This window comes from Macrobrachium nipponense, chromosome 32 (assembly GCF_015104395.2).
Source record: "Macrobrachium nipponense isolate FS-2020 chromosome 32, ASM1510439v2, whole genome shotgun sequence".
Lineage (NCBI taxonomy): Eukaryota > Metazoa > Arthropoda > Malacostraca > Decapoda > Palaemonidae > Macrobrachium > Macrobrachium nipponense.
The window spans coordinates 25,183,212-25,200,509 of NC_061094.1; the positions used below are offsets into that span (position 1 = coordinate 25,183,212).

The window sequence follows — 17,298 nt, forward strand, 5'->3', positions numbered from 1 at the left end:
CATTTTCCCTTCAAACAACGTTTTCTCTATTTTTTTTCTTTTTATTTTCCCCCAGAGAGAATATCAGGCCCGATCGTGCTTTTCGCGCTTGGATAACGGTTTAGTTTTATTTTGGCACGTTGCATGGCTTGTTCTCAATGGAGAGCTACTGTATCAAATACGACCAGCAAGGAGCGTAAGACATATTAAAGGATTGTCTTATTATTGAATTATCACTGACACTTCTAAACATAAATCTATAGCAGCCCGCTAAAGCATTGTTTATAATTGAAACTAATTTTTAGTCAACTCAATACCAATGAATTCTGTTCATACAAATCAGAATTTTTACCTGAATATCTGGTCTAGGCGGAATCACGATCTTCGTTTTATTTACATTTCAAAATGTAGGAGGCCGTGTGCATGAATGTTCACGATTACCTATATATGGGGATTATAAAAGGATAAATAGGTACGACAAAAAACTGCAGTAGTCTGGAAAGTAAGACTATAGTGCACCTACCACATTCTTTCTTCCCTCACCTTTGGCTGGTAGCTGAGTACAGAAATTAGTACAAACAGACCACTAAACCAAAGATGTTGACTCCCCTGAGAAATCGCAGCCTCTAGAAACCCTGATGAATAAGCAACATGCCAACATCTCATTTTTGTAACCCTCAGTCACTGAGGTTCAATGCTGTATTAGACTGTAGTACATAGTCTGTATTTATGGACCTAAACATTAATTATTGAGTCCAAGAAAATAATCTTTTTATGCTGACAAGCTAAACTATCCAAATTTACTCTTGCATATGGTGAACAACATCAATTAACCTCATTAAAGAAAGTTATGCACCACCTGAGATCACATTTTATCTAAGTTCTTCCATGTGTGTGTGTGTGTGTGTGTGTGTGTATCATCCATTCGGGAAGATGCAGACTTTTGCTTTATGCTGAATATTTCTAACCATCCTGAATTTGGTTTGAGCCTCGGAGTTGTCGTACATGGTTGTTCTCTGGTTATGATAAAATTAGTACGACTATCAGAAGTGATTTGTGAAAACTAATACTGAGTGCTGGTTACCGGGCCGAAGGGTCGAGAGAGAGAGAGAGAGAGAGAGAGGGTGGGGTGCGAGCTGTGTACTGTGGTGTAATTACGGGGGAGGCGGGGAGTAGCCAACAGACGGTATTAGTCTCATACCAAGATCTCTTGCTTTCATTTAAATTACATGACACATCATATGAACCGAATATGCTATTAAGAGAACAAGCCTTGACACATATTTTCTTGATGAAACGCATGAAATTCGTGACAAATTCCGGTACACTTCATGATAATTAGCCACAAAGTTGGAACGATGATGTTACCGGTTGACATCGATTGCAGCGCCAAACTCCTTCGTCGTAGCCCAAAAATCGGATACTATTGCGTAGTACATGGCGCAGATTTTGTACTTAACTCACGTTCACTCTCGTGGCTGATGATGTTTTCATGCCTTAGCAATGGCATCTTTCTAGCCACCTGCACACCATCTCAAAGAAAATCATCAAGCAGAGCAGGAAACGGACTTGAATAGGGTTAAAAAAATCCGCAGTTATATAATAGGCAGTATATTGTATTTAAAATTTCAGTAACAGGAGCTTTCGCATGCATTCTAATATAATTCTTCAGCTATAAAAAGATATATGGAAATAGTCAGTAGGTAAATTGTGTGGAAGCAGGCAATGCATCCATAACATAACCTAGGAACTGACCTTTGAACTATATAGGCTACAATGTTCGTTGTTAGAATGCTTTCGCTTCTGCCTAATTTATTTTCTGGCTGTTTCCACTTGATATTTTATTAATAATTAAGAATATAAACTGTATATATAACTGTGGATCTTTTGACCGTAACAAAAATATACGACAGTGTTCTGCTTGCAACATTTTAGCGTAGTCGACAGGTTTAAGCTTCTGCAGCCTCAGGGTCCGAATAGGACCGAAAGTACTCGGCTATCTCGCTTTTTCATTTTTTCCTTCGTGGCAAAAAAAAAAACCTTTATTTATACATCGCATCACGTTTTATATACTTCGTGATCAAGTTATTCACACACACACACAGACACACACACACACACACACACAACACACACACACACCACACATATATATATCATATATTAAATTATATAATATATATATAATAATATATATATAATAGTCTATATATATATTATATATATTATATATATATTTATATATATAATTATTATATATATATATATATATTATCACATACATCTGAGCGGCATGCCACGAAGCTAGCAACTATACCATAGTTATTAGATAGGTTAACCTTATCAATTAGCGTTCTCTTTAATTCGTAATGACTGCATATGTGTGTGTGTATGAAACATGGGAGAAATCTTTGACTAAAACTTTTAAGTTGTAAGGGATTCACGTATCATGTAGTATACGCCTAATGGAGAAAGTGGGTTTTGGATATTCAGTGAGCATGCAGTTGGTGACATCCAGAAAAGAAAATCGGTTACGTAGGTAAGTGCATGGTTAATTATTGAACACTTAAATCTCCCAAGATAGGATTCCAAAAAATTCAGCCTTCCGGATCCAACATCCTGGATCCATAAGTAGGCTACTACAAGGAGTAAACAAACAATGCTATAAATTAAAGAGACAATATTAACGTGCGGGAATGGTCAGCATTATATAATTTTCTGTAACACTCTCCATTATTTAATTTTCTGCAACATTCTCCAAAAGGTTTAATGAGGTGGAAAATATATATAAAGAAAATTCATACTGGAACTTGCTAGCCATTCCTTCATTAAACCTGTAAATCCCTCAATTGGAGACCTGTTCAGTAGGTAGGTGTATATGTTTTTAGGAGGCAATTGATTGTTCTGTTGGTAATTGCTAAAATTTCTAAGACATTGTGTGATAAATTATACACAAATGATACGCCAAATAATCAGTAAATTACATAGGATAGCTATTAGTCTGATTTTGTTGACAGCGAGCTCGATACAATTGCTATATTCAACTTTCAGACTTTGAGATCATTTGAGGTGAACCTTTGACAAAATATGAAACTTATCACTACTACATATATACCACTTGTATCAAAACTTTCAATTAATTACCTTTTTGTGTCATTTAACCTGTACATTATTGCTTAAAATGGCCGAGTATCCAGTCGAACGCACCAAACACAAAGGACGATTATCATTCGAGCCGCGAATTTACTGTCTACTGTATCAGTGTGTGGTAACTACTAGCCCAATCAACAGGTGGCAGCACCTTACGGACTACCCGATGTAAATGCCGCCAAATTTAAGTTCAAGAACGTCTCGCTTCTTGTAGTTCCGGTTTAAAGACAATACACGCGTTATTGGTTTTGTGCATAGATATAGAGAGAGGGTCGGCATGACGAAGATAACGCCTATATAGGTACTACTTTACACAGCACATTTTCCTGTATCTTTTTGCAACCTATGACAGATTTTATCTAAAGTAGCTAAGAGTAGCGGATTAAAGTGAAGATTCTCATGTCCATCTTTTTACTGCTTAAGATCTGTAAATCAAACAGTCAAAAAAATAGAAATACATTGCAAAATATGCCTAATGAAACATGGAATAGGAGCAAGGGACGAGATCAGATAATAACTGGTTTAACACCAGACATAGTAGTTCTAGACTGACATAAAAACACCTTCAACAACTTTTTCATGTCTTTTATATGAATGACTTGGAACAGTTTAATTTACAGAATCTGTACTATAGTAGATTCACATCAGCTGTGCAGTTGAGGTCTGGGGCTCTGGGCCAGTCCCTAACGAGACGTCCTGATTAGTCTCTCTCGACAGTTCGCATGGGTAGGATCTATGTTCCACCTCTCCTGAGGAATACGTCTTTCAAAGGTATCCCTCAGGAGAGGTGGAACATAGATCCTACCTATGAGAGACCGAGAGTTTCCAGCCCTGTGATTGGCTTATCAACAGCCAATCAGGAGCGTCTTAAAGGACTGTCCTACACATCAAATCCACGGTTGATGTGAATCTACCATAGCCACTACTTAGAATTATATATATGAGATTTATTTTCACCCACTTCGAAGGCAGCGTCGAAGTATCTGTCATATCTCTGCTGTAGGTATTCTTTCATGCTCCAATTACTTTATCAATATGGATTATTAAGGTTCTGTAGAGTCCTTAGTCTACTTCCATGGTCTTCCTCTGGTTTTCTATAACATATGATCTCAATTTTATCATTTCACTTACTAAAACAATTAACTTTTCATGTAAGACTTTTTTCAAGATAAGTTTTTTCTTGATTTTTATACATATATATAAGCGTTTGGATAACGAAAGACTGTAAACTCTTGCTTAAATTTTTATTTAATTTTCTCTTTTCTTATTTTCAGTGAAGTGTTAGCAGTTTTGGAATTACTAATATTATCTTCCCAAGGATAACGTTAGTTCCTAATGGCTACCTTATAGTTCTCAAGCAAGAATATGTAACGTCCGAGATCACTGACAGTCTGCTCGAGCGTATCCCTCTTTTTCTTGTTTGCATTGGTCTCGCAAACAACTGGTAACGTCTGGAGCTGACGCTGGGCTTCCCTGAGGTTGGTCCTTAGCCCCTGGGAGATCAAAAGGAAAAAGGAAATGCAGTCACTATACTCTGTTTTTTTTCATCTGTCCTGTGGTGTTTGCGCATGGTAACACTGCATCCCGGGCTTTAAATAATATCCTATTTCGAATATTAAATCCTATTTCGAATATTAACGGTGTAATTCGCATACAGTAAATTATTAAAACACTTTTCAGTTGCAAAAGTACACCCAGATATCCTTTTATTTACCTAAAACTTACACATAGCGTAACTATTTAAAGCTCAGGACGCAGTGTTACCATGAGCGACCATCACAGGTCTGAGTAAACATGATGAAAGTTCGGATCTCAAAACTGTAAAGGTGGAGCTTTGATTCTAACCTTTAAAAAAAAGGTGGAAGTGTAAAAGAAAATGAAGGCTAAATGAAGTTAAACGTCTTTATAATTATGAACAATATTGATGTCCCTAAAACTACAAGTTTGTTTGGTTGGAAATGTATGCATGAAGAGCCACTTATATTGTTTTACTTTTAGCATTGACATTCGGTCCTGTTCTGTCAGAAGCGAGGTGTCGTCCTTGTCACGATCGGCTTTGATACTCCGGCTTGATCGCAAAGCCTCCTCTTGATCCTCTATCTCCCTCTCGATCTGCAGCTGCTGCTGACGGCGCTGCAGATAAGTGGGCACTTGTCCGAAATTCTGTGGGAATGGACGAGACGTTTTTCATCATTTGATGTCCTGCAATATCATTACGTCTGGCCTGGTTAATTACTGGCACTAGCTGCACCGAGAAGAATACAGTCTGAATATGAATTTGAAATTGTATGCTAGGCTATTTCTATGACGGCAGACATTATTCCCTACCGTAATTTATCCTTAGCACCGATAGTAGATAACTTTGTTTAAATTCAATGTACTGCGCTTCCAGGCCCGTACCGAGTAGGGAGTCGAAAGACCCCCCCCCCCAAAAAAAAAAAAAAAACAAAAAAAAAAAAAAAAAAAAAAAATCTGTAAGTCTATATTTTCTGTGACTATCCTTTTCATTGAACTGTTTTGTTTTTTTGTTAAGTCAAAGTATATAACTTAACAACAAATAAAGTAATATGAATGTTATTGTTAACATAATAGATGAATCAATCAATAAAACCGAAGAAATACTCTTCAATTTCATTGCAAACTTTCAACATTATAAGTAAAATCCTGTGAACCAAAGTCAGTACTTTGAATAACATCTAATCGGGTATAGAAGGGCATAAACCGTATAGGTACCCAATTTTTCTTCTTAATATAACTAAAATAACATCTTCAAGTATTTCATCGTGTATATACTACCAATATATGAAGTGACGTTTATAGAAGAAAAGGTCCAGCTTTGGGAAAAACAACCACCCCCGCCCTTTAAAAAAAAAAAAAAAAAACTGGGTACGGGCCTGAAAGCATTAACTATCTTCAGAATACGTAAAAAAAAAAAATCTTAAAAATTAACTTGCTTGTTAAAATCGAGTTCATGGACTACAAGAAATTATATTTCCTCTCGCATAATTTCAGGCGAACCTTTAACAATATTTTCGAGCCAAAATTACGGTACCAAAACATTGGAAATATAGATATAGTTATACATTCAGCAATCTATAAAACAAATTTTAACTGTGGGATCATCGCTTAACCTGTACATTAGTACACTAAATAACTGAAAATTGGGTGAAACAAAACGGAATCAGCCGCCTTGTACTGTTGACCATAGATATGTTGACTGCATTGGTATGACGTCTAATCGACAAGTGATAGCACCGATTTAGAATGAAGTACACAACACTTCTTGCAGATCTGACCCATTCTTATATATAGGATGATATAACAAAATCATACCCGTTATTTTGTATCTTCATAATATCACTGATGTCCTTTTGTTTATCACTGATCAGATATGAACTTGTTGTTCACATTAATAAGAAACTGGCTGGCTCGGTTAGGACTCCAGCCTGGGATTATCCCCGGAACAACATCCGACCCACGAATCCATGATATAGAAACATTACTACATCGTGATCAGACCTGTACCCTACGGGCCCCACCCGCCATGGTTCTACTCGAAGTTCGAACCACGGGCGAACATACCGTACGTACACAGTTAACGGCCTACGCTACACGCCTACGCCAAAAAATGAATAGATAAATAAAAAAAGATCGTGCTGGCATACGGCCAGCCATATCTATAGCATATTGAACATATTTTGGAGTGGCACTACAACAAGAGCAGAGAAGCCTTAAAGGAAAATTGGGAGAACATTTTTGTCTAAGGACCGGTTACTCTAACAGCGAAGATGGAGCTCTTTTCGTTGAAAAATCTTCCTTCAAAATATCCAAGCCAACGCCTAATATCCAAGCAACCAACCTTATGTAATATCAGTGCGTGTTTTGCCAGGAACAGGGTCATGACAGAATTACTGAAGGTAAAATATGTTTGACATAGAGGTTGGCCTGTGAAATTGGTCTCTTTTTATATCCTACAAGAAAGGCGTAGAGTGTAGACTTAATTATTGACAACAGTTGTGCTATTTCTTTATCATAATGTTATAAAGTTCATAATAGTAATGATAATATCATAATCGAATGGAGACGATACACATGTAAGGATGAAAGCCTAATACTTGTAATTTAAATTGGGGTAGTAGAGCGAAGGGCAGGATGTTCTCATATTCAGTTATCATCCTTGTTTCTGTAATTAGCCTATGTATAGTGGCCCTTCCTCTTAATGATCAGTATCATACTGATCTCGATGATAACTTTCCTGACAATGCTTTTTTTTATAAATGTTAGCAGAAATTATAAAGGAAAACGTGTTCAGCCTACAGTGAGAGGGTAGGATAACTGAAACACATTAGGCGGGGGAATATGATAGGGTGCGTTCTTTAAAAGAAATATGGAATCTTAAAGGCATAAAAAAATAAATTAAATGTAAGAAATACATGAAATGCGTTGTCAAAGTATAAAAATTAGCATATAATAGTATAGTCTACACTTAATTTTGTACAGTCGATCTACTAGACCATGGACTTTACTAATATTTTTACCTAAAACAATGACCATATGGCTTTAATTGTCGTTTGAGTGCAGGGAGTGTTTTGGTGGGATTACCGATCATATCCCATTATGCACTTGTCCCGGCAAAACACGACTGGAGAAACCCGTCAGTATTCAGTCATGTATACGACTGTCCTTATATATGTCAGTTACATAGCTCAGACAGACCGGAACACGAAAAGTGGAAGGAGAAATATCCGCGCTTAAACCAAAGAAAGAGTTAGAATCCCCTCGCACAATACGTAAAATTATTAGAAGGATCGAGGCTTAATGACCCAGAGAGATCATATCCAAGCTTAACAGCAGAAACAAATAAACATTATTACAACGGACCAACTACAGGTTTGCTGACTTCCATCCAAAAAGTGGGCTCATGGTGGGTGTTTGTGTTAGTATGCTGTATGTGCCGAATAGGAACGAGACAAAGTAAACAAAAACAAATCTACATAACGCTTGATAAGTTGAATTTCGATTCATATGGTGAAGGAGTTGAGATATCAGTTAGGATTATGACACCACAAGAACTATCAATATGCGAGACCGATCAAATTCATTGTTGAGGACTCCTGGAGCTACACTGCGCGATTCCACTGGCATGTAACCTAGTCATACACACACACACACTTCATTCGAAGGTTTATATTCCTTTCCAGAGGTTTAAAGGTCATCAAGAATATAATAGAATATAATAGGCCTCTTGGTGCCTTCGCCCTAGGTATCTTACCGTACACGACAAGAAAATGCAAGTCAATATTGAAACAGTTATTTTATGGGTGGACAACACTATTTTAGGAAATTTTGGAACTGACATACGAGTAGGCCTAACTATTACATTTTATCGAAGGTTCTTTAACGTACCTATATGATCTGAAGAGAGATGATACTCTTCAAAGGAAGACAGATATTTTCATGGGAAACAGGATCTTTAAAAAGTGACAAATGAAAACTGAATTTTCTCAAATTAATGCTCTCTCTCTCTCTCTCTCTCTCTCTCTCTCTCTCTCTCTCTCTCTCTCTCTCTCTCTCTCCTTTTGAGTGTGGGAATTACCTTCTTGAAAACATATCTTGGAAAGAGCCCAGAGGGCAGGAGATCTTGAGTATCTCCGCCGGGAACATCCACGAATCTTGGACTGGGTCTGCTTGGAGACAAAGCTTTCACATGCTCCACGTTACTCTCAACCCAGTTGATTCGTCCCCTGAAAGATGCAAACAAAACTGTTAGGAAGATCTGAGTGACTGTCTGGATGAGCGAGTGGTTTCTCAAATTTATTTTACGAGGAAACATTCCACGTTGTCCTTTACTCAGTTTCGAAGCACAGACTTTTACGAAAGTATTACAGCATTTGATTCATGTGCACCGTACTCTGATATTTAAACAAAGCATTGCGTTCAAATGTTGCGCATAAAATGCGCATCAAACCACACACGTTTGCGTATGTGCATATATATATATATATTATATATATATATATATATTATATATATATATATGTATATATATATATATATATATATATATATATATATAGGTGATGCCACGGAGGAAAATGAAAAGACGAGAATTGCCAAGATCTTTCGGTCTACAAGTAAAGGTTGTGTAGACCGAAAGATCTTGGAAATTCTCGTCTTTTCATTTTCCTCCGTGCCATCACCTTTATTTAACTATATATATATATATATATATATATATATATATATATATATATATATATATATATAGCATCATGTTATATATATTTCATGATCAAGTTATTCATATAGTATGTATGTGTATAACTTAGGGTACAGGAAGACTAAAAGAAGGATGTAATAAGCGCTTTCGTACATTTTCAAGGCTCGTATCTTGAAAATGTGTCGAAATGACACGAGAGAGCTTGATACAACCTTCTATTTTTCCTGTGGCCTCAGCTGCGTTTACTCTCACATCTTATTAAGTGATACAGAAGCATATACTATCTACACACACACACAGACTTGCAAGACCTCATTGAAAAAATATTATGTAACAAATTTTATTCACAAAAATTACTGGCTTTCACGGACTAACTGTCCCCATCGTCCGGTTACATTTGCAAGATAGAATTATTTACCAAAGATTGTGTTTTTCCATGAGCACTTTTTTGTATTTAACTGAAATATGAAACTTGCCAAAGGGATATGATTGTCTTTTTCCTACCCTTTGGGATATGAGTTTCTTCCTTCTTAGCTGACAGCTAGAAGCAAACGGAGACAGCATTTATGAGGTCCTTTAATGTTCTATTTGTTGTTTATATTTAATCTAATATAGCATCATATACAGAATTAATGTTTAATCGCGGCCTTTGGGTCTTTTCTTAATTTTTAAAAATCTTATCTCTCTCTCTCTCTCTCTCTCTCTCTCTCTCTCTCTCTCTCTCTCTCTCTCTCTGTTCTTTTTTTAGGTTACTTCGCGCTTCCTGTACTTTGATGTTTATTTATTATTTTTTTTTAGTTGACAACATTCTACATAATACAAGATCCGTTGCCTGCATTTTTCATTACCGATGAATTACCGTGTAAGCATGCTTACGTGTCATGTGCTTTATATCGAAAATTTATGACCCGCGTTATTTGATGTATTCCAAGATTTACAACAAATCAAAGCGTTTTGGAAATTTTTGTAGAAAAAAAAAATTCTCCTCTCAAAGATGGTCCAGCTAATTATGTACAATTGAACAAAAACTGAATCTTGACCCTCTTTGTTCCCAAGGTTCCAAGAAAGGGATTATTCCAAGAAGAATGTCTGGATGGTTACTGATTTTCTTACACTGGGACGGATGTTATTTTTCTGTAATATTTAGATTTAGTGCTTTGTGTATTTAATTACTTCTATTCATTATAAAAAATTAAAGACATGTATGCGTTTAAACTGATATCAAAGCTATGGCCTTTTACTTTGAGACTTACACGTTTTTAACTCCGCCGAAAGAAGACTTCTGAGAGAAATTATATCAGCTGTCACAGCACATTATATACCAAACCGATATTCACACACATACACACACACACACACACACACACACACACACACATATATATATATATATATATATATATATATATATGTATATATATATATACACAGTATACATGTATATATATATGTGTGTGTGTGTGTGTGTGTGTGTGTGTGTGTGTGTGTGTGTGTATGTATATATTGATTCATGTATAACAAACTTCAACATGGAAGATATTTGAAATGAGACACGTATGCGAGTTATTGCACAAATACACATCTGTGCAAGTGATTAAACTGCATCTTAATCAGTACTAAAAGCCCGAAATACAACTTTATCCTTGTACTGATGTAACATACATATATTCATTGGAGATAAATGACAGATGTGTGTCTGCTTTTTATAGAGGCTGTGATAACTCCTCGTCATTCCTGGAGACTACCTTTTCATTCAAGCTGTAATATCCTGACCTTATCCTTGGGGGCTACTTCTATGCAGGCCATAATAATTAACTCACCACTGGAGTTCATTTATGCAGAACGTGAGTTCATATAACAGAGCCTCGTTTACTTTCAATGAACTAGTACTAGTAGCAAGCATTTGCTTAGTTTGTGGTTATTTCATCAACAACAACAATTGTACAACAATAAAAACAACAACTATTACTACTACTGTGTACCGCACAAGTTACACACACACACACACACACACACACACACACACACACATATATATATATATATATATATATATATATATATATATATATATATATATGTGTGTGTGTGTGTGTGTGTGTGTGTGTGTGTGTGTGTGCAACTTGTACGGTACATATATATCAATATTTATATGTGTGCACACACACATATATGCACACACAGTAGTAGTTTTTGTTGTTGATATATATATATATATATATATATATATATATATATATATATATATATATATATATACGTGTCTGTATGATAATCCTAAGTGACCACCCATTCCCCTATGAAAGGTTTCTAGATCCGCCACTGGTTCCTGTCTATGTGATCTATAATTTTCTCTCCACATTACCTAAAGTTTCCTGTCTTGCTTCCTTAGGCACCCTGACCACAGACGACATCCTTCTGAGCAAAGTGTAAAGCCAGGTTCCACTCACCACGTGAAATTTTATGTTGTATTGCCTAAGATGAGTTGACAACCTCACTGGTGCTTCTTTTTATGAAGTCCGCACAGTCCATACTTGTCTTTTCATATTATGAAAGGACCACTTGTGCGTCCGGAAATATTTCGTTGTGGAGGGCTGGTACCAATTTTCATATATATATATATATATATATAATATATATATATATATATATATATATATATTATATATAATATTCTTATAATGTAAGTTTTGTAATGCAATTATAATTTTGGTGATATGATTAATACACCTCAGAACCTGTGTATCATGTTATGAAATGTATGTTTTTGTGTTCAGATTCCCACATTTAAAGGTAACACATGTTAAGTAGTGTAACTTTTCATTTTTAAACATACATAAGGCGGAGAGAGGAAAAAGACGTACATAAGACAGAGAGAAAGAGTAACAGAGAAGGTTGTTATTTACTCCTCAAGAAGGCCTGAGCCTGCTGATTTCTTTATCGGCGCAAACACGTGCATAGGGACCTCCCATGCCGCATCGAGTCCTTCGTGAACCTTCCCTACAATGATGTTATTCATGTTTAACGTAGAGAGATGACGTAATATGTTTTCGTCTTGAACTAGATGCTAATTGCCCATACACTTATGGGGATAGAGAACGATTCATTAGATTCCGAGACCTAGCCGCTGGCGTGAGGGATAGGATCTCTCTCTCTCTCTCTTTCTCAAAGCTCTCTCTCACGCTCGCTCGTTCGCGAATGTTTCATTAATGTAATAATGTAACTTACATTTGTATTTGAGAAGGTCACTCATATAATTCTTAGTAAAATACGTGTTGTTTGTGGAATCTGAACATAGTATCATTTCTATTGGTTTTGTGAAGGTGCCTACGAAAGTGTAAAAGTGTGTAACAGGCATTTCTCTTGAGTGAGAAGCTGCAGCTGAGTATACAGGTATTTTACAAATGCTTTGAAGTGCACTTCGAGGTTTTAATTTACAATATTTGGATAAAATTATAATTTTTTTGCCATTTTTCTTTTACTTTGTGTTTTTGACATGTCTATTTCATATGCTTAATGTTTGTACTGTCAATGCTTTAATTGTTTTCATATTATGCATTATGTTTTTTTTTTTGCATTGTCTTTACTTTGTTTAATTAGTTTGAATAATATTCTATTGTGTAATTGTTTGAATCTAACACTTGCAAATTAATTTGCATTTAATTAAATTTCTTTTCAAATTTAATTATTGCTTTATGATTTAATTTAATTAATTTTCTTGATAAACTTTGATTTAATTTTGCTTAGTAATAAATTCAAGAATTAATTAAACTTTTGTTTTCAAGTAATAACAATTTCCCTGAGACTGTGAATTTTACTTATAAATTTTGAATTTAGAAATAAAATATTTATATTTAAAATTTATATGAGCATTTTATTTTTTTGGTTCCCCACCTGTATTATATTATATTTTATTTTGTTTAGGTAGAAATATAGTGGTAATTGTGCCGTTTCCCACAAATAAATCAGAATCAGGGAAATACTAAGATTTGACATTGTAGAAGGAGTGATGCCCTTTAATTAAGATTACCTCACATCTATTTTAATGAACTTAGACTGATTGTTTTCTTGACTGTTCAGTTCTATAAGGGATCACTATTACCTTTTGAGTATTCAGTCGTTTAGTATTTGTGATGAAGGGTCAGGTGTCTGGCTGTAGTAAGGTAAGTAATAACCAGGTACTTGAACAAACTGTGCCCTAAGTACAAAGGGTGTCCCAGACCCAGGAATAAAAGGGTCTCTTGTGCTAACAAGTACAAATGGTAATTGAAATAACCAGATACTTGGCAATTTGGGTTAAAAATATTAATGGTGTCCAGACACAGTTCTTTGGCTACTTCGTGCACCAAGTATTAATGGTGTCCAGACCCAGATACTCTAGGCCACTTCGTCAAAATATATATTATAATAATATATATATATATATATATATGTATATATATAATATAATATATTATATATATTATTTAATATAATATATATATTTATTATATATATATATATATATATATATATATAATCATTACTGGTGGAATCTTACCAGCAGCTCCGAAATTAAAATTTTCGAACTGTTAAGTGTATTGTTTCGTTATTTCGGTTTTCTGCAGGTAGACGTTGTCTAGAAATTTTTTGTATTTGATTTGCTAATATTGGTTGTAACAAAGGCAGTCGGATGATGAAAACTAACATGTGAGGTGTTGCAAATTAACAGATAATACATATATTTCATTTATATAGATATTATATATATATATATATATATATATATTATATATCTATATATATATTATGTTTATATATAGTCGTTTCAGTGGAGAAATTATATACGAATCTTCAGAGGGTGTCCATGATACGAGTTGTAAAAGGGTGAAGTTTCATTATAATAAACTTCACCCTTTTTACAACTCGTATCATGGACCACCCTCTGAAAGATTCGTAGATATATATATATTATTATATATATATATATATATATATATATATATATTATATATATATGGTTAAAAAAATCCCCACAGTAGATGTACGTGACTTCATTAAATAAGCGAATATATATATATATATATACATAGTATATATTATATATATATATATATAATATATATGTGTGTGTGTGTATATATATATATAATAATTTATTTTTTACCTTTCAGTTTCAATGTCACGTTACATTAAATGAAGTGCAGACGGGCTTCTTTATAAAAAGGTTTAATTAATTTACTAATGGTACTGAAAAATGGGAAAGCTCACTATAGGAAAATGAATCACTAAACGGATAAGATAAACAGCAAATAATTGTCAAGAGCGAATCAGCATTGCCACACTGCTATTAAGCAGCCGTCTAGCATTTATATAAATAAGCTTTTCTAAGTTCTAATGTTCTTGTATTCTATAATAGAGTGCGTGAGATGAAAACTGATGAAATATTCTTAATTTGATTATGATCACATAATATCAGCACAACAGCAGGCGATGAAATCATGTGATTTTTATTTTTAAAAACAAGGCGCTTCTTCTGCTTTCTTAAGAATTAAGGATGAAGCATCGCTTTTTACATCAGCAGGCTATGTCCACGGTATCTAGACCCTGGCTACGTCATACCTACTCTTATGCATCTCTCCAATTATCCGTTGTCCATAAGCAGAATAATCTCTCGGTGGATTCTCTACAGAAGTTCATAAAGCTGGATAAAAGCATGAAGGCATTATTTTCTCTATAGAAGTAAAGTCTTACCGACCGAGAGACTCACGTACATGGTGTCTCTGCTCAAGTAGTTTTTCTGACTCGACCTCCAGGATCGAATGAGAGAACGCGGAGTAGTACTGAGAAGGAAAAGAACTATAGACACTTCGAAGCCATTCATGGATATATTGACTCGTGCCATGTACTCATAACTTTCTCCGACTCCCTGTGTTATGAATCGTGAAAAAAAAGGGGCCTGCTTTTTCAGTTATATGAACAGATGAACTGAAACGAAATGTTACTTGTGATTAATAACCCGAGTGGATGCTAGAACGCACACACAAACGGAGATCGTTCACAATACCCTGTGATAATGTGAGAGTCATCATTCATGCCAATAACAGTGAGCATAGGCTACTAACTTCCCGTCCCTAGTCGGGTTGGCCGGATAAGAGCACGGGATTTTTGGGGAGTGGCCGGGTCCGACGGTTGCAGTTCCGTGAATGCTGAACCAGCTGGAAAAATAAGTACAAGAATTAAATTAATTAATTATAATCATAGGGGCCGCCCGCAGCATTATTTTGTACCAGGAAGGGGGTGGGGGCAAATTATAGTGTAGTTATATGCGGTGTATATCGTAATAATAATCTATATGAGTTATATTGTATATATATTATATATAATATATATATTATTAATTTATATATAATAATACACACACACACACACACACAACCACATTAGTATATATATACTATTATATATATATATATATATATATATAATATACGTAGCGGTATATATATATATATGTATATATATATATATATATATATATATATATATATACATTAAATATGCAGTGGGAACTGCGATGCCAATAATCTAAGTGAAGGCAAGATGCGATAAAGAGAAATACATATTAGATTGACTTCTTTTCAATAGTTCCCTATACTGTTCAGCTGAACTCATATATTTCTGGAAAGAACAACTTAGTTATATACTGTATACAAATATTATACAATATATAATAATGATACCTTTAATTTACTTAAGCTGAGAGAATATATTGTAAAATGGAAGGAAAACAAAGTGATGTGTATATATATATATATATATATATATATATATATATATATATATATATATATATATATATATTTTTTTTTTTTTTTTTTTTTTTTTTTATTTTTTTTTTTTTTTTTTTTTTTTTTTTTTTTAGTATTCGGGGGGAAGGGGGGGGAGGCAAGCGCCCCCTCTTGTCCCTATATGTGCGGGCGCCCATGAGTGATATGAGTGATATTAAGGTGCCTTGACAAAATGCGATGATCATATTCTTGAATTTTGGTTGCATCAGCAACTTCTCCGAAAAGGCTAAAATTGCGTCAAGATTAAATAATAACACTATTTTTTGAAATCTTAGACTTATGTTGATGTCATAAACATTTTTGACAAATAATCGGGGGAATGTGGCATAACTTCGTGTTCAAGTATCGCGTTTTGTCACGTGCAGTTTCTCATCTTAATAATATCGGAATAAATGAGCAGTCTGCTGCATGAAATCACAAGGCAAGAACTTTATGTAACACTGATTAGTCCGAGTGACCAAATCAATCATTCGCCTCAGTCTCACTCCTTGAATGGTGAGGCAACGAACACTTTACCATCAGTTTGTTCCCAGGAACTTAGTCAGTCTGGATAGAGTTAACAAATGCATGCATTTTCAAACAAAGGTAAAGTCAAGATCTAGACCTTCGACAAAGTCATGGAGAGTTACCTTCTGATACTAAACAAAAAAATCTGACATCAGCTCATTACCAGCTGCCTTGGCTTTGTTGCTCTCCGTCACAATCCTCTCTATGCTGTCTCTGTGGTGTGTCTTCATGTAGTGCGAGGGGCGTTCTACAGGAGTCCGAGCGTAGCCCATCGTGGCATGGGCGCCTTTGTACGTCCTTTGTTCCTCGCAAACAGCTCCATGATGCTTTGAAACATGCCTGGGACAAGAACAACGTAAACATAGTAATTTTGGCTTAGGAGCGTTGTTTACAAAATCTGATGTGAAAAGGAAATGCGTTATTTCACTGGATTATATATTATAATATATATTATATATATATAATATATATAAATATATAAAATATATATATATTATATATATTATATATATATACATATATAATAATATATAATTATATATTATAATATTATATATATAAGAACATAAATATTATATAATATGAATATGATATTTATCACATCACGTGATT

General features: G+C 34.6%; 1 protein-coding gene across 1 annotated transcript in view; it reads right to left on the bottom strand.

Annotated features, from left to right (window-relative positions):
• Positions 1-4,405: 4,405 nt before the first annotated feature.
• LOC135207391 (enkurin-like) overlaps positions 4,406-17,298 on the bottom strand; it is a 21,818-nt gene continuing 8,925 nt past the window's right edge. The window contains exons 3-7 of the mRNA XM_064239121.1: positions 16,837-17,025; positions 15,099-15,171; positions 8,726-8,917; positions 5,122-5,292; positions 4,406-4,622 (exon numbers count right to left, since the gene is read on the bottom strand). Of these exons, the coding sequence (XP_064095191.1) occupies positions 4,455-4,622; positions 5,122-5,292; positions 8,726-8,917; positions 15,099-15,171; positions 16,837-17,025 (793 nt within the window). The 3' untranslated portion in view covers positions 4,406-4,454. The remainder of the gene's footprint in view (positions 4,623-5,121; positions 5,293-8,725; positions 8,918-15,098; positions 15,172-16,836; positions 17,026-17,298) is intronic.